We start from the raw sequence: 17953 nt of genomic DNA on the forward strand, positions 1-17953 counted from the left end.
TTCTTTACACTATTAGAGCAAGAGCAGGAGAAAAAAGAAAAAAAAAAATTAAAAGAAAAGAAAGAGAGAAAGAAAAAAAGTGCTAACAATTCAAGAAATTGTCCTTAGAAGGGGAAAATCTGATGTTGCGCATTTTTCTTTAAGACGTTCTGTTATAATATATCCAATCTCACCTATTGGATGTGTACTGGTTTTATCGTACAACTCTTCTAACCTGGTCAGCGAGGGTTGAAACAGATGTTGGTAGGCGTGCTACTTTTCCATACCGAGATACTGTATGTTTTGATGGGAAGAACTATTTGCTTATAGATCGCGATCTTATTTTTGTAGCAAAGGCGAGAGGATACAACGATTCACTAGGGGACCCATGGTTAGACCCAGATACTTTACCCTTGGCAACCAATGGATTGTTGTTCCTCCCACAGTGAGTTGGTGGCCAATCGGGTTTAGTAGCTGATACCTTAGTCGATGTGGGACAATCATGGCTTGGATGTTGGGGTTGTTGATGCGGATCCACGTCAAGCATCACAACAGCGGTGGATCTTGATACTTGCTTGTTTTGCAGTCGAATCAGCTGGTGCGGGCACTCATCAGCCCGAACCGAATATCCAAACTGTTCTACCGGAATAATTTGAAGATCGTTGACCAAATTTCTCAGTGGTAATATATGATTTTTTCTAACAGTTTGCTGAAAGCGCTTAGCAAGCTCATCGGTCGATAGCTGGATGGAAGTGTGGGATCCTTTCCGGGCTTCTGGATTGGGACTTTAGCGCGCTTCCATGCTTGCAGGAAGATGTTGAGTGAGACTGCCCAATTTTGCAGATGTTTAATGCAAATATTGAAGATTCCATCACAGGCCGGGGCCTTCATGTTTTGAAGACATTTGATGATACTTTCAACCTCCGCGAGGGTGACACGTTCTTTGGGTGGTAGAGTTTGAGGTGAATGGCAACCGTAAGCAACAAAGAAGCATGCATTATGCTGCACCGTAATACTGCTAACTGCTAAACAAAATAAACAAAATGTATTCCGGACGATTCCTTTCAATGTTTTTTTTCCCAGGTTTTACGCAAAGGTTGTCACAGTATTTTCTCGCACAGTCTCGGATAAACATGGTAGCGCTTTTTAAGCTCATACACCCTGTTCTCAGACTTTTTGTTTCGGATATGAATGTGGAAGCCGGAAAGAGAAATAAACGAAAAATCACAGTCCTCAGTAATTATGCATTGACTATTTATTAACCAACAACCTTTGCCACATTTCTAACAAATAAAACAAATGGTTAGCATGTAAACAAAAACCAAACGGATGTATGTTGGGTGCTACTACTGAAAATACTTCGCTTGATCGATTGAATAATATTTAATGCTGAAAAAGAAGTGATGCTAATGTTAGCTCGATGGCAAAACAAAACCGAATGCGGGCAAGGAACTACCACAGCGCATTGCGTGACCATAAAATGAATACGGTTTATAGAAGTAGTCCCCCGGAAATGCTATCCACAACACTGGTGTTGTACAAAGTGTGTGTAAACTTGTAGAATCGTCACTAAATGCAACGAAGAAAAGAAAAAAAAACAAACAAACAAACTGTTGCTTCATTTTCTGCTTTAAGCGCTACCCGCCTTGGTAACGAACTCGACGAGCGTACGCATCGGGCGCCCCGACATGCCCTTCGACCCGGTGTAGCTTTGATCGCTACAATCGCCCATCACGCCGGCGATATCTACGTGCAGCCACGGTGTATCCTTCGGGACGAACTCGCGCAAGAATGCAGCGGCAGTGCAGGATCCGCCGCCCTTGCCCTTGCCCAGGTTGTTCAGATCGTAACCGTTGTGGTCACACATCTGGTCGCTGTAGTGCTTGAACAGTGGCATGCGCCACACCCGATCACCGGTCTGCGAGCCCGCCTCGTGGATCGTCTCCCACAGTTTGTTGTTGCTGGAAAACACGCCCGACACGCAATCGCCCAGCGCTACCTTGATGGCACCGGTCAGGGTCGCAATGTCCAGGATGAACTTTGGATTGAAGCTGCAAAAAGGGGAAAACGCATGCGAAGCACATCACACACCACGTGGTTTGTTAAGTTGAGATGTTGACGAGAAACCAAACAAAAAAAAAAAAAAGCTCTACGCACACGTAAACAAGAGCAGTTTAAACTTACGTCGAGGCGTAACATAACGCGTCCGCCAATATAAGACGCCCCTCGGCGTCTGTGTTATCCACGCAGATGCTCTTGCCGTTCATTGCGTAAACCACGTCGCCCGGTTTGGTGGCCGTGCCGCTTGGCATGTTTTCGCACAGCGGCACAAACCCTTTCACATGCACCGGTGCCTTCAGCTGTGCCAAGGCCAGTATGGTCGACACCACGTTCGCTGCACCGCCCATGTCGGCACGCATCTGGTCCATGTTAGCCGACGGCTTCAGGCTGATGCCACCGGAATCGAACGTGATGCCCTTGCCTACCAGCGCCACGCACTGTTCGTCCTGGGATCCACGATACGTCAGCTCCAGGAAGCGGGCCGGTTCGTTCGAACCGTTCGTAACCGAGAGGAACGAACCCATCTTTTTCTCCTTCGCCCAAGCTTCATCGTGCACGACGACCTCGACGTTGGCAGCGCCGAGCCGCTGCTTGACGGTATCCGCGAAAATGGTGGGCGTCATATGGTTGGCCGGTGTTTCCATCAATCTAAATGGCGACGATTGCGAAAGCGGATTCACTGTTTTACAACGCACAAACCAAACCACACTTCAAACGAGGCTAATACTCACACGCGGGCAAAGTTTTGCGCCTCGGCAATGATCACACCCCGATCCCAATCGGCCTTCCCGCTAGCATCCTCCGCAAAGCTTACCGCGGGCAGCGGCGTTTGTTTCTCCTTGCTCTTGAACGCCTGAAACTTGTAGTTGGCCAGGGTGGCCCCTTCGGCCGCCTGCTGCGGATGCTCCATGTCTTCCACGGCGATCTCGGCGATCTTGTTCGCCGACAGGGCGCGGACACCGGCCGCGGCCGCAATGCGCACGTTTTCCTTCGCTCCATCGATCTCGTCCAGCTCGTCCCATTTGGAAGCATCGCCCAAACCGGCTACCGCTACCGCTGGAAACTTACCGAGCTCCCAGAAAATTCGCGTCTGGCCAGCTTTTACCGGACCGCAGCTAAAGCAGCGCATGATAGCGGGGGGAGAAAAGCACGGAATTGTTAATCTTAGACAATGTTCCACTAACTCACACGGTCGGCGCGTTATCGTTCAACAACGAAAAAACAAACAGACGCTGCTCATTTAGACCGCTTCAAGTACGAAAGAGATTTGAACGGACATTTTATTTCGTTTGGTTAAGGAAAGAATCAGCTTCAACTGTAATATGAACCTAATTAAATTAACTTAAATGGACGAAATAGATGTTAACAAATTCTAAAATTGTATCGCTAGATTCTAAAACATCAATTAATCCGAAGTAGTAGTTGTCTACATTTTGTTGCTTGTTTAACCCGATCGCATTTCCAAAAGCCACTACGTTCGCTACACATCCTTCTACAGGTTTTTCCTACTGTACAAAAATAGCAAGTTCTCTCTTTGTTTTCTCTTCCCTTATTCCTGCCTTCCGGTTGCTCATGCAACAGTAAATACGTCCTCATAGTGACTTATATCCTTGGAAGTATAGTTGTACTGAAAATAAACTGTTGGCACCTCTACACAATAGTCCACCGCAAGACTAGGACGATATTCGAACGAGTTTGGTTTTGGGAAGGACGCAGACGCATTAGCAAAACACTTTCGCAAAATTTTAAACAGCCATTAGCAATACTCTGCCTAAACTAACAAATGTATGTCTATCTTACATATTCAACTAACATATAACAAGAGCACTGCAAATAAATAGATGAAAAGAAAGAAACTATTTGCTCACAGAACCGAATGCTCATCATACGATACTGAATTCATGTTTGTCTAAATTGGTATGCTCGAAAAAAAAAAGAGGAAAGGAATGCCTGTGCGCTAACCATGGAAAGCAAGGATGAGTGCTTAGTCTTTCTTGAACGGTGTCCGAATGCATATAAAATAGCTGAAATGAAAACGTCATGGCTATCACACACTCTTACACGACGGTAATTGCACTGGGTGATGCGTGTTAGCTAGTTTGCTAATTGTCTAAGAACAACGATCTAAATGGATTTTCTCTGCTTCTGTGCGTGGTGGAATTAAAACACGGAACACGATCATGGTACAGGGCGCACCTACGGCATTTGTCTTATTTTCTTGCTACGAAAAAAAAAACAGAACAAACAAACAAAAACAACCCACGCTTGGATTGAAACGTGTCTATTCACTAAATAACGTTTACCTTTTTTATACAGCTATTGCAATCCGTTATATAGTAGTAACCTATCCTATTGCATTCATCCGATCCGATGCGCACCTCAAAACCGTTTTCGCTCGCGAGCTCGTCTGCATCGAAAATGATAGCTGCTCACGCAAACCCACCCAACTTACTGTACCACCCCCACCCAGAGCCACCATCCTTTGGAAGCGAAGCAATAGCGGTTTACACTATTTCCAGAATCTTAATCACGCCCTCACTGTTCCCGGCAATGATGATGTTGCTCTGCTTGCGCCAGCAAACAGCCGACACAAACTCGTTCCCCTCCGAATTGCTGCGCTCCATGTCCGTCGACTGGAGGCCACTGGTGCGCGAGCTGCTGTTGCCAATGCCACTGCTACTGCCGGTGCCGGCGGCGCTACTTGCACCCGCGCCGCCGCTCCCGCTCGTGCTGCTGCTGGAAAACTTCAGGTTAAACAGCTGCTTGGACAGACCTTTGTAGTACACGCAGAGCGAGTTATCCTCGCTGCCACACGCCAGATAGTCGTTGTTCGTCGCCAGCCCGGCAAAGTTTTTCTCGTTAATGTGTCCGGTGAAGGAGCGCAGACAGAACGGCGGCGAGTTGATGTTCCACAGCTTCAGCTGGCCGTCCGTACTGGCCGACACGATTTCGTCCGTGTTGAGAAACTTGACGTACGACACCGCCTTCCGGTGTCCCTTGAACAGGCAGAGCGGCTGCTTGAGATTGCGCAGATCGTAGTAATTGACGCAGTGGTCCGCCGTCCCGAACGCCAGATGGCAGGAGCTCTTTGGATTGAACTTGACGCAGCACACGTTGGCGCGGGCCTCGATCGTCGCCACGGAATGGTCCACGTTCAGCGACCACAGCTTCACTCGCGCATCATCCGACCCGGACGCCAGCAGCCGCGTGTCGACCTCGTTGAAGTCAACGCACCAGCAGCGCTTGTCGTGCTCCTCGAACGTTTTCGTTCGCGTGCGCGTGAGCACATCCCAGATCGTGACAATGCCTTCGTAGTCGCTGGACGCCAACACCTGCTTGAAGTAGCTGTTCCAGATCACGCACGAAATTTTGCTATTGCAAGTCATTTCGTTGATCGGATAGTTTATGTCGACCGCGGCGTCCCGTATCGCGGTGTAGTAGTCGAATATTTTGATCCGCTTCGTAACGCCCGCGATCGCAAAGTACTCGCTGTCCTTGTCGAACTCGATGCTTGACACGATCGTCGAGACGTAGTTGGAATCGTTCGAGTAGTTCAGCGTGGCCAGCGGCCGTAGCGCACTGTACTTGGAGAACTTGATCAGGCTCTCCCGGAAGGTGTCCAGCGACGAGCGGCCACTAGACCGCGTGGTGTCTAGATTGGATTGGCTGGACGCGTTCGATGGCGCCGCTGCCGCCGCCACCGACGGATGCACTCCACCACCGGAGCTTAAGCTGCCACCGCCGATGCCTGTCCCCGTGCCGATACTCGCCCCACTTGAGGTAGACCGCTCTCCTACGCCGAGCGAATCGGAGCTGCACGAGCGATCCTTGCCGAAGTACAGGTCTTCGCTGCGGGCCGCAAAGTAACATTGCACGAAATCATCGAAATGCTGATACATTCGCTGCTTGCGGGCCAAAAAGGATGAAGGGTTGGACGAAAGTGATCCACCTGAAATCGAGCCACCGCCACCATGGCCACCCCGGCGAGCCCCGTGCAAATTGAACCCCTCGTACGATTCGGTCACATTCGAGCACGTGTCGTCGACGAGCGACCGGTTCGACGGTACCGTAATATTATCGATCGTGTCTATGATTTGTATAATTTCCCGCTTGATCGCAACCACGTGCTCGTCCTTTTCGTCCCGCACGCTCTGCTCCACCTCCGCCACCGTCGGGCAGCTGCTCTGCACGTCCTTCAGCACCTTCTCTACGTCCAGCAGGTCGCTTCGAATGAGCGCGATCTCGTTCGCAATTTGTAGCTGCTGCTGCTCCTTCTGCTTTAGCAGATGCTTCAGGAATTCGTGCAGCAACCGGTTCTGGGCGGCGCAGGATTCCGCCTCGAGCAGCGTTTTGCGTTGCGTCAGTATCTCCAGCATCACGTTCACGTCCGAGAGGGACAGCTTTTTCGATTCCGTCGCCAGAAAGTGCTTCAATGTGTCGCCTTCACCGCCAGCGTTCGCGTCACCACCACCACACGCACCGCCCGTGTGGAACTGGGGGGAGTTGTCACCGGGCTGGGAGGACTTGTGCCGATGCAGGAGACCACCACCACCGCCACCGCCCCCGCCTTTCAGCCGATGCTTGGTGATGAGCTCGTTTAGCAGAAAGTTCGGCACAATGTGCTCGTGGGACGCGAGCGGATAGTTGCACTTGGGGCACTTTTTCGCGACGTCGATCGAACGCGCTATGCACTGGTGGCAGAACGTGTGTCCGCACCGCGTGATGTACGCCTCGTTGATGATGTCGAAGCAGATCGGGCAGAGGAAGTCGTTCGTCTTGTCGTCCACGCTGGTCGGGATGCCGTTCAGGGTGGCAAGCCTTTTCTTGTTGTTGGTGTTGCTGTTGCTGCTGCTGCTGCCGCTGCTGCTACCGGCACCGCCGGGCCCACCGCCCGCACTACTACTGCTGCCTGCACCACCTCCACCACCACCAACCGTTCCTGAGGACATCTTGGTTGAATCACCCTGTTTGAGGTAGCGGCACAGGCGTGGATACTAAAAACCATCCGGCAGAAGGGAAAACACAATCGTGCGTGGGAATCGTTGCCCAAACGTGATTTTGTTTTTTTCACTGATTTTCTTCTCGCTAGTACCGCATGAAAACCTTGCAATATGAACGATTAATCATTTCACCACACTCACTAACGCACTAGACAAATGTTGCATAGAGTTAATCGATTGGATAGATTAGAGCACTCAAACACAACTCGCCTACAGATAGCGCTTAACAGAAACGACTGTTTCTAGGCGGAAGTCACAGTAAAAGCATATCGTACATAACTCAAACCCGAATCACACCAACAAACTTGAAAACATTTTTTCAAAAACTGAACTTATTAAGACGATTAAGCTGTGCAGTATGTGTTTTTTTACAAATTAACAATATCATTATCGAATGGATAAACTACGTTACGCGCGACGTGTATAACCGTCGTACAGTTGAACTGTCTGTTATCTTTTCCTATACACTTTCACTGTATCGTATGCGTGTGCTTTAGAGAAAGTTGAGTTCTCTAATATGTATGTTTGCATTTTTCTCGCGCACTGTGCTTATTCGCTTTGCTTTGCTATCGTTTGCAAAAGTGTGCACCAGGTTGGGGCTTAGAACATAACAGTGGATCTGAAACGAAAACACAAAGGCGAAAATAAAGGGGAAAAGTATTGAGCTGTTGCTTGCACGTCTGATCTTTTCAAAAGGGAGGTTTGGGGCTGCGTTCTAGAGGAAATGGAATAACACAACGCGTGGCAAAATATATGGGTGATATATCTCGAGTGATTCTACTACAGGAGAATTAAATACATCCGGAATGATGGCTTTTGAAAGCGATTAATTTAATGTCAAATAACATTTCCACCGGCTCATACAGCTTCCATCACACGCTGCAAACATGTGCGCTGTAACGAACCCGCCAAACAAGATAGCGATATCCTCCACCAATATAGATAAGCGTGTTGCACTAATTAAGAGCAGATGCAACGCGAAACATCAGTAACACCGACGTCCTAAACAGGAACCAATCTGTGCTCCATCCGCCCCATTCGAAGGTCTTTTAGAATCAAATTAGATAAAAAGATAGAAAAGAGAAGAGCGTTCTTTTTTGACAGAAAGAAATAGATAGCAGTGCAAAAGCTCAAGAAGTTACTATTTTCGCTGTGTTCACATTTTCGCTGATCACACTGTATATCACTTTGCTTTACTTGTGTCCCAACATTCTAATTCTCATCAATGCTTAGAAAGGGAAACATTTCTCCTCAAAAGGAACGATGCTGGTAATCGGTGCCATTTTTGTAAACAATTGCCGAAAGCTTAAGATTGCTGGCAAACCGATATTCGATCACAAGTAGCTGTTGTATTAATTGGGACAATAATCCACAACTTTCTAGCTTTCTAGCTATTAACGAATGACGAGAAGCTTCAGTTGATAAATGCATTGCTCTGTGGAGAAATAATATTCATTATCGTACCTTTGTACCGAATTCTTTAATCCGCAATTGTATTCAAATTAAAATCAGCCAATCGTACATCAAGACGCATTGACGCAGCGAAGAAGATGCTACAATATAGACATACAGATAGCATATGGTAAGTACAGACAGGACAGAACATGTAAGACAAAGGAAACAAATTTGGACCGCTGCCGGATGAGCCGCAGCATCAGTCGTAAAAAAACGATGCTCGCCATGAGCCACATGTTTGCTGAACAAATTGCACAGCACAAATAGAGATCAGGATTACGATCAGGAGTAAATATGGATGGCAAACTACCAAATGTGCTGGAGTATCGAATTCTTTTCTACCATTTTTAAACCATTCATCAGCCACCCCACACAGTGGCCCGAATGTGCGAAGCAAGCCAGGTAGATAAATAAATGAATTTGCAGTATCCTTTTATCCACCCCGGAGGCTACTTTGGCGCACATCATACATATGCTTGTCGACCTTAAAACCGATACCCTAAAAGTGGTGTTGTGTGTGTGTGTGCTCTGGGGATGAGGGGTTGATTTGAATTGTATCCAAAAAATTTACCCAGCCTCTGGAAGATACATTACCACATGCGACATACATTTCGCCTGCATCAGGTTTAAACCCGGCATTTAATTTCACACATGCAGATAAAAAAATCGATTCGGTTCGGGTACGCCAAGTGGATCTTCACCGCCACCAAAATGTGATATTTATTGTCGTACTGTATCAAGTGCAGTGGATTTAATAATGCACAAACAATACGTAGCGCATTTGTGTGAGGGATTATGACTTCTGACCCATATGGCCGGAAATGCAAGATACGGCTTTTCATGTTCACATTCATTCTCGCAGTGCTTGGCGAACTTTAATAGCCATGACGCGGTACTAATAACCGTGCAGCGGCTGTATGTCACACAGGACAAAAAAAACAACGGGAAGAAGAGAAGAACACAGCAAACAAAACGCTGTCCTCGATTTGAAAATTGAAAAAGCCACTTTGTTGTTGCCACTCATTGCGATTTTCCAGCAAGTCACGAACTGTCCTTCAACTGTGACTTTTCCCCCAACGCGCTATGAAGCAGAAGGGGTTGGGTAGGAGAAGGGACACAAGCAGCCCGAGGTATGTGTAGGGAAAGCGTCTGCTGGAAGCGGAAATTTGCCAACGAACTTATCGATATTAACAAGCACCAGGACAGTGGCGGCAATTGCACAGGCCGGGCCGGGAAGACAGAACAGACGATAAAGTCTCTGCTACCGGGTGTATGGTACGCTTACAAGCTGGCGTTACTAACACACACACACACCGGCCGATTATGGGTGGTAGTGGCACTGAAACAAAGCAGGCCCGTGAAACGACTCGGCAACGATTTTTCGTCGGTGTGTCGCGTAAATGCGACGACGATGGTGCACATGATGCTAATGATAACGAAACACAAACGGAATAATGGAAGGAGAGTACGAGTGACAATAACGATTGCGCTCTGGTGCGCTCGGGGTAAGCAAACTATTTTTAGGTTTGACCCCGGACACCCGGCATATGCCTGCTTGCCGATCGATATGCAACGAAATAGCCTACATTCCCTGACTTTTGGCAGGATGATCTCACGCGCTCGAAAAGTGATTCTCGCAAGGATAGCGAATCAGCAGCCATATGTGTAAAGAAATTAAGTGCATGCTTGTGCACATTGTACGTACTCTTCAAAGGCGTGCAAACATTGACACTGTGGGATAGATTAAAAGTCTGTTACCAACCATCAGCTACCATGATGCAATGTAATCGCAATGCTTGAAGTTGCCCACTAAAGTATCCTCCTGGCAGAGTGACTTTCTTATCATTTGCACGTTCACTAACGCAAAGACAAGTTTGAACTGGGCGGGAGATTAGATATGACAACACGATTCTTTTACCAAACCAGCATCCCTGTAGCGGAAAGATGGAGCGGCGCTAGGTGTCAACGTTCCGAAGCGCATTATTTTAAATAACACCGTTCAATTTTGCATTTGGGGCTCCATCACTGGCGGACATATGCCGCATTATGAAAAGAAGAACGAGGTCACACGATAGCGATTTTCGGTATCATAAATCCTAAACCTAAAATACATTCGGCAACTTTGCCCAGGAGAATTGGAACGGTTGTGGCGGTGCTGCCGTATCGGAGCTTTTGTTTTGAACAGCAAACGACACTAAAGGGAACACGGATGCAACTCCATTGTGCACTATTAGGGACAGCTACACAACAGTGTCTTTTGAGGGGAGATATTTAGGTAATGCAACTTTACACCAAGCAATAGGAGAATGAAACACATAGCAATAAAAAATAAGGAATGAAGAGCTGACAGAAAATAATGTGCGATAAGATAGGAAAAGTGAAGAGCGATTGGAACACAGAACAATAGGAAATTGTTATGGCTAGCGCACCAGTCGGAACGGGGAAACTCAACCCTGGCAAACATGCCTCCATATACTTACATATTAATCTGCTCCAGCAACTTTCCAGCTGTTGATTCGTTGTACTTTTGAGCGTATGGCGTAAACTTCACCTCATCCTTGCCCTCGGACGAGTAAACACCCAAAACCAGACCCTGCTTCGGTGGTGGGTGATGCGTCCGCGGTTAGCACGTTCGCCGTCACGGGCCCCCGGGATTGTTGTTGCGTGTCCGTGGCAACGGAAACAGCAGGTGTCGACGTCGTCGGCAGTCGTCGAAAGCGCCCGAATGCCACAACCGGATGGGATGGGTGGGTGTCGATGGTTGTCGATCGTGTGCGCGCACAACACGGTACGGTTGGAGAGCCCGGATGGAATGAACGAATGAAGAAAGGAAAGGTTGAGAGGTTAGCAACAACGCGCACTGCCGCTGGGCCGCAATAATCTTCTACCACATGATACGTACTTTCTTCGACATTGAAGCGTAGCTGCGACTCCACGACCGTACCGAATTGATGCTGCCTCGAACTAAAAATGCCATTTAACAAAATTTTAGATAACAGCAAAACAGACTCATCCAATCTAGTCTTCTTCTTCTTCCAAGCGAATAGGTTATATCTTCCTACGGTACCGCTACAGGGGAGATATCACACTCCACAACCCGTACAAATTCTACTGCACATACACTGATACTAGCTAATTGGATGGCTGTAATTACAAAAACATTACAAGGTTTTGTTATTTGCAGCACTTTTCCTAACTATTATACAATTAACAAGCTGTATTCCGTTTACCTGAAATGTACCGACGAGGGAGATGGGGTGACTCTGTAATCGCGTGGACAACTCTGTTGGTCTCTTTTTACCAAGCTCGTGCTGTCACGCGACCGAAATGTCAAACCGGAGATCGACTGCCCACGAAAAACGTCTAAAATCAACGGTCATTATACCAGTTCATGGTGTGCGAAAGTGAAACATCTTTTTATGTTCATATAAACAAATTCTATGCAGTATTCGTTCTGAAGCATTCAAATCGATGTAAATAAATCTTTTCTTTTGTATATTTGCCAACGAAAATCGTTTGAACGAGCCCACATTCCTTGGGCCAATATTCGACGACGACGACGACGACGTTTCTGAAGGGAGCTACAGGGTAAACAAAGTTTGACATGTTTGACGCTGTACACCAACAAAAGCAAGCGCGCTGGTTCCGTCCTGCTAACAAAAATAGTTTTGCTAGTAAAAATTGTAATATACGCCCGTAACGTTGCTATTATGTCTGATGGTAAGTACCTTGTGATTTTGTTAATCAACAGCATATTAACGTTTTCCTTCCATATGGCATTGCAGAAGAGGTTATCAAACGGCGGCTACAAATCGATGGTGATGGAACCGGCGACGACAGACGCTTGAACGATCTGCTGAAAACGTTTATCAAATGGTGTAATTCGAACGATGCTTCAGACAACAGGTAAGCAGTGTTGTACAGAGCGAACAGAGGGCAGGTACAAATAACTACACTTTCCTTCCCTTTAGTCAACCAATATACGATCGGCTGCTCGCCCAGCTAGCACAGTGCGAGTTTGACATGAAAAAGTCCGACTTTTATGCGACCGTGATGCAGCAGGAGCTGAAAAACTATGCCACCATCTCGGACACGATAGAGACGGGCATCGAAACGGCAAAGGCACAGATCGTACAGAGCAAGCAGAACCTGGTGCTGGCCAAAAAGATCCGCAAGAACCGGATGGAGTACGACATGCTGGCGAAAACGATCAACCAGCAGCCGGATCGTAAGAAGACGGTGCAGGAGCTGGAATCGTTGAAGCAAAACCTGGACCAGCTGAAGGAAAACAGGGCCGACCTAGAGCGAAAGCTGGAGACGAAGAAGAAAGACTTCAGCGTGCTCATGCGCTCCATTGCCGAGCTGCAGAACAAGCTGGATCCGACCATGTCGGCGACGAGTACAAGCGCCTGCGAGGAGGAGGCGATGGACGTTGCTCCAGTACCGATTGTGGAGGAGAAGATGGCGTGCGACGAGCCGCTGGTGCTGGAGGAGGAGGATGACGCTGCCAGTTCGGATAATGACGAGGTGATCCTATCTTCGCCTGAAAAACTCACTTAATAAGAAATGGGAAGCAATGTCGGTTGGAGTGCATTGTCGTGTTGTGGCATTGTAAGAAATACAAGAAGTATGCAGTTTTTGTAAGTAATTTGTAAACTACAATTCCATTTCGTGATGTTGTGTTTCTCAATGTAAATGAAATCCCCTTCTTTTGATTTACCAGAGGTCCGAAACCGAAAAGCTCCGATACTATTCGTTTTAAATTGTTTGCATTGCCTTATTCTTTCCATAAAAAAATCGGTGACTGTGTTCGAAGCGAGCAAACAGTAGTTAAAAAGGATTATTACATCTGAAGATACCACTTCCGAACCGGTTTGGAAGGGGCGAGGGGAGTGCTTCCGCGAGCAGGATACGTATACGGATGGAGTAGCACCTGCAAAAGCAGCCCGACGTACCCCATATATGGAACTGGTAGTGCTGGTGGTGATATTGGTGCTGCGTGCCTTCATCCACACCGGAGTGGGTCGGTCGTATGTGCCCACTCGTGGAACTTTGTAGCAAGTTGTTGAATGAAGTGGCCAATGGGGTTCGTCCCGGTCGGTCGCCCGGTCATCATCATCATCATCATCGTGCTTTGACGCTATCCGAATCCGACTACTTGATTCCGGCACGATGTTTCCGCTGTGATGAGATTTCATCCCTCAAACTCGTTTGTCGGTGCCCGGTGTGGCTAAGAAGAACTTAGTTGAAGCAGTTTGGTTGAAGCACTTTCTGTGGTACAAAGATTTCTTGCTGGCCGTTTCTTCTGGCTACTCTCCGTAGGACACAGGAGAGAACGGCAGGGAGAGCTGTCTGTGTACAAGATGGAGTAGTGTTTCGCTGTAAAAAAAAAGCTCGATAACTTCGGGCAGCGAAATCGATTGGCTACGGAGCTCGTGTCGGAAGTTTCGCTTTGAACGTCCCACTTGGTGTTGGCGCGTTTTTCTTGCGCATTTGTATGCGACCCGGACTAGTAGAGAGTGGGTGATGGGGTGATGCTTGCTTGAGTGGTACTTGAGCCATGGACAAGAATCTGTTGCGTCGAGTAATTGTGGTACCCGGTTCGTGGAAAATGGTAGCCGGTAGAATATGTTGCTCAAGTGCACTGGGGCAAGTTCTTGGAAGGCGGGAGCGTAAAAGTTAAACCACATCCAACGGTAATTGGTCATCGATAGGTAGATTTTCTTTAATTTCTTTTCATGTCGTCGTTCATCCACCTTTTGCACCGTTAGGCATTAAAGACATAATTATTGCTAGCCATTTTATCAAATGCTGAAACAAGTGCTTCTTATCCCAAGCAATACTGCTGTAATATCTATTAAAATTTACGAAAGAAAGACTAAATAGTCATTATCGTTGGTTTCCCGAACCGCCGTGTTACACCAACAGCTTGTCGCTCTCGCATAGTCTCCTCTCCAACCCCCGGTACAGATGTTTCATGTCGCCCTGACTACTTTTTGCTGGCAGCAGGAGTCACCCATCCGTGCCAGGCTGACTTGCAGCGCGGTCGGGCCGGGGATCTTTTGACCTATCCACTTACCGCGGTACTGTGCCGCACGGTCGACAGTGTCAAATTGGAATAGGAAATGATGTGACAAAACCAAACAAGCAGCGCTCGTTGACGCCTTCGCTCCCTGTTGCCCACCCTCCCCACTCCAACACCAGTAGTGTTGTTGCATTGCCCGTGCGTTTTGCTCTCGAGATTCTACGCAAGCTGGCTCATCCCAACTTTCCTCATTCAGTCTACCGCCGACGGTGGTATCCAGCCACATTGGACACCATTGGGACTCTTGACTTGAAGCAAAACACTTTGAAATTCGATACAAAAGTGAGAAACACGCGGTGTCCTCAGCCTCACCTTCCCGACCTCTTCCACCGCCGAAGCCGAAGAGGTGAGATGGGATTGCGAAGCGAAAGGTTAAAAATAACTGATCGTCCCAACTGTGCGGCAAGGGTTATGACACATTTTAGAATGATTGGTCGTTCGGCGCTGTCGGCCGAAATGTCGGACGCCAGCATTAGGCTGAAGGGGTGTAAATAATGGCGCCTGTGCTAAAAGAGGGAGCGAGTTTGAATTTTAGTATAAACCGAAAAAGCTGAAGCTGGTGACAATTTTATGCCCTGTCTCGCTTACAGTTTGTGGTCATTTGGATACAGCGCAGTGGAATGGCAACAGGGAGCAAATTAGTACGAATAAATTGGAGTTTGCGTAGCGCTGATAGGGTGAGGGAATTTGATAGTGGTATTTATTAACGGGGAAATGGCTAGCATCAACCAAGATCAACCAGAATTATATTAAGAGGCAGAATTAGATGTCAGCCAAAAGGGCCAAAGCCCCTTAAAAAAAGAATGATACACAGTTTAGATAGTTTTTTGATGATTTTTCCACGAGCATATTTTCTCATTGCTTTTTTAATTTTTTTTTCATCAATGTGTGTATTATTTGGTTAGATGAAGTAGATTTATTATTTAAGAAAAAAAGGCCTGTACTGAACTCAAGTTTTGCATTACGATGAATTTTTGGAGATTGAATAAAAAAAATCATCGTGCACAGAGATTCTTGGCCTTTTCCTTAAGTTGTACGATCTAAAAACATGCCAGTAATGGGATCAAGCCCTGTATATACTTGACTATCCTGCTACGGATAAAACATAACTTTGTGTCTCCCTTTTGCGTATTATTTTAACTCGCTGAAGTTTAATTATTTAAATAAAACTATGCAATATAATTAATTGTATTGTGCTTTTATGGTATTTATTCAAAAGGAACAGCTCCGAATATATTGCATAAACTGCAAGTGCCTTGTTACGGCATTAAAAATGTACCATCCATTTAAGAAAGATCGACGAACCTTAAAGCAAACAATTATAAAAGAAGATAAAAAAATATTTTTTTAAACAGCATTGAGTGCTTTTCATTCTATGCTTTTTATTGTCTTAGTAAAATTCTTCATAATTCTTGTTTTTAGTAAAAATTCTATCCTGCTTCAGATTTAGTAGCAAAATAGCTTAAAAAAAATAGAAATCGTTCCTAAAAAGCAATGTAAGTCGTAAAAAAACTCTTCCTGCCTTCAGCTACACAGCTACTCAGTACGGTGTAGTACAGGCAGATAGAGGCCATAGTGAAAACATAAGGCCACATTCAACACCAATTCAACCCTATTTTCGGGAAGCTTGAGAAAACATTTTCAGAAGTACGTGAAAAAAAAGAAGCATCTGATACGGCGAGCATGAGAACAGAGCCTCAGAGTGTTTGAATGCAAAGAGCAATGAAAGAAAACATCACTTGCTTTGGTTTATTGGAGCTTGTATAAGTGTAGCTTTTAGTGTAGTACGCTGGTGTGTGCGGCTGCTTCCTCTGGCCGACAGTGTGATATATAAGTACAAGCTTGCTTTATTAAAAAACGACAAAAATATAATCTCAACATACCAAAAAAATGGGTAACAATATCCTTCCTTTACAGCTCGCAACGACCAGGTGGCGTAGTGCCGTATATACTAAGACCCGGATCGCTTTCCGAGTACGCGTACCCTGTTTGCCTCTCAGCTCTCCTTCGTTTCGCGCTCACTCGTGTTGTATGAATGCGTGTACGTGTGTGTGTGTGAGAGAGAGTTTGTAGGGTTTTTTTGCCATTTCATTGTTATCCTGACACTTAAGGGCTGGTTGAAACGGTGGCAAGCTTTCACTATGTATACGCTGGGAGGCGTCCGCTTCATCGATCTGCTCACTTGTACATGATCCACGCCGACGGGGATGGAGTGCGATGGCAGGATATAGTCGGTCGTTCGCACGGCGCTCGGCTTGATTGCTACGGCGGTGTATATGCTGGAGAGTCGGCCCAACATGATACTCATGCTTTTGGTATGTATGTGTGCTATTCTTCTTTAGTCCCTGCAGGGCATAGCACCTCCTGATAGGGAGGTAACGAAACGGAACGCATCCCCATGCCCGTTGTGTTTGTATGAGCTGATGAACAGGAAATCAAGGACCCCCTTGGGAGTGAAAGCGTCGAGCCATCGACTGCACTGCAATACGGAAATGCCGTCGCCCTTTTTTCGGCGTCCCTCCGATGGAAGGTCGTATGTTTTCTTTTTCGCTCTGCCACGGGCAACACGAGAGAATTGGTAGTGTATGGTTTCATGTGGCTCCTGCTTCCTACCGGAACTAGCGTAGCAGTGAATTCGGCTCTCCGGTGGGTATTGAGCAGAAAAATGATGGTAAAGTGGTACTAAATAATAAAGCTACTTTGCAAAAGATCGTGTAATTTCAGCATTCTTTACCGTAGAAAGTTTTGCTTACCCGAACTTGGTCTACACTAGCTTGGGTTTTTGTGGAGGTGATTTCGCTTATGCATCCATTAGCTACCGTTTGGAATGAGTTTAGTGAATTAAATTTCACATGAAATGGCAGGGCCTTAAACCAATTCGAAAAGTGAAGCATGAAATGTTTGAAAATAAACGTATAAAAGATATTTTTTTGTAAAAGATCAACCACATTTCATGTACCATGTTAATAAATATATGTTTTGTGTGAGAATTAGCATGATAAAACCGTGATTGCGTCGGTAACATTGAATAGATGTTATTACTGTTATAAATTATGAGCTCTTGTTTAAACAGATTATAACATTAAAAATCATTTTTATAAATCACAAATTGATATATAAAATTGTTACATTTTTAAAACAAAAGCTTTTAAAATTATTTATCTTAACTTATCTTTGAAAAGTGTATAATTTTGTGCTACAGGCTCCATGGCTTAATTTTCCTAGTATCATTTTTCCTGAATTCTTGAGAGGCATATTATAACCGCAATTGTCCTTTCCCGATCTTCCCTGTGTGTGGTTGTGTGTGTGTGTGTGTGAGAGAGAGTTTTGGCTAATTTCAACCGGGTCACTATCCCGGCAACGGACAATGTGT

At 46.2% G+C, this 17953-nt stretch overlaps 3 protein-coding genes across 5 annotated transcripts; 1 reads left to right on the forward strand and 2 right to left on the reverse strand.

Annotated features, from left to right (window-relative positions):
- Window positions 1-1609: 1609 nt before the first annotated feature.
- LOC121590840 (cytosol aminopeptidase-like) lies at window positions 1610-3169 on the reverse strand. The gene is made up of 3 exons (XM_041910888.1): window positions 2772-3169; window positions 2164-2688; window positions 1610-2030 (listed from the first exon to the last, which is right to left on the reverse strand). Exons 1-3 carry the CDS (start codon window positions 3167-3169, stop codon window positions 1610-1612), a joined length of 1344 nt encoding a protein of 447 aa, XP_041766822.1.
- Window positions 3162-11825, reverse strand: LOC121603662 (E3 ubiquitin-protein ligase COP1-like). Of its 3 annotated transcripts, none has more exons than XM_041932736.1 (4): window positions 11726-11825; window positions 11398-11639; window positions 10976-11088; window positions 3162-7659 (listed from the first exon to the last, which is right to left on the reverse strand). In XM_041932736.1, exon 4 carries the CDS (start codon window positions 6987-6989, stop codon window positions 4545-4547), a length of 2445 nt encoding a protein of 814 aa, XP_041788670.1. In that variant the 5' UTR covers window positions 6990-7659; window positions 10976-11088; window positions 11398-11639; window positions 11726-11825; the 3' UTR covers window positions 3162-4544. The 3 variants fall into 3 exon arrangements, with proteins under 3 accessions (XP_041788670.1, XP_041788672.1, XP_041788671.1); XM_041932738.1 differs by having other exon boundaries at window positions 10976-11091; XM_041932737.1 differs by lacking the exon at window positions 11726-11825 and having other exon boundaries at window positions 11398-11714.
- A 51-nt stretch (window positions 11826-11876) lies between these two features.
- Window positions 11877-14206, forward strand: LOC121603665 (THO complex subunit 7 homolog). Its single transcript, XM_041932742.1, has 4 exons — window positions 11877-12215; window positions 12281-12401; window positions 12467-13135; window positions 13219-14206. Exons 1-3 carry the CDS (start codon window positions 12206-12208, stop codon window positions 13053-13055), a joined length of 720 nt encoding a protein of 239 aa, XP_041788676.1. The 5' UTR covers window positions 11877-12205; the 3' UTR covers window positions 13056-13135; window positions 13219-14206.
- The last annotated feature ends 3747 nt before the right edge of the window (window positions 14207-17953 follow it).

This window comes from Anopheles merus, chromosome 2R (assembly GCF_017562075.2).
Source record: "Anopheles merus strain MAF chromosome 2R, AmerM5.1, whole genome shotgun sequence".
In the NCBI taxonomy this organism is placed as follows: domain Eukaryota; kingdom Metazoa; phylum Arthropoda; class Insecta; order Diptera; family Culicidae; genus Anopheles; species Anopheles merus.

Bases quoted from the DNA above. Each gene is read 5' to 3' on its own strand.
- LOC121590840 (XM_041910888.1), bottom strand. From the start codon at position 3,169: ATGCGCTGCTTTAGCTGCGGTCCGGTAAAAGCTGGCCAGACGCGAATT. The intron at 2,689-2,771 runs GTGAGTATTAGC...GTCGCCATTTAG, and splicing joins GCGCAAAACTTTGCCCGCGT to ATTGATGGAAACACCGGCCA. The intron at 2,031-2,163 runs GTAAGTTTAAAC...CCCTTTTTGCAG, and splicing joins GCGTTATGTTACGCCTCGAC to CTTCAATCCAAAGTTCATCC.
- LOC121603662 (XM_041932736.1), bottom strand. From the start codon at position 6,989: ATGTCCTCAGGAACGGTTGGTGGTGGTGGAGGTGGTGCAGGCAGCAGT.
- LOC121603665 (XM_041932742.1), top strand. The intron at 12,402-12,466 runs GTAAGCAGTGTT...CCTTCCCTTTAG, and splicing joins AACGATGCTTCAGACAACAG to TCAACCAATATACGATCGGC.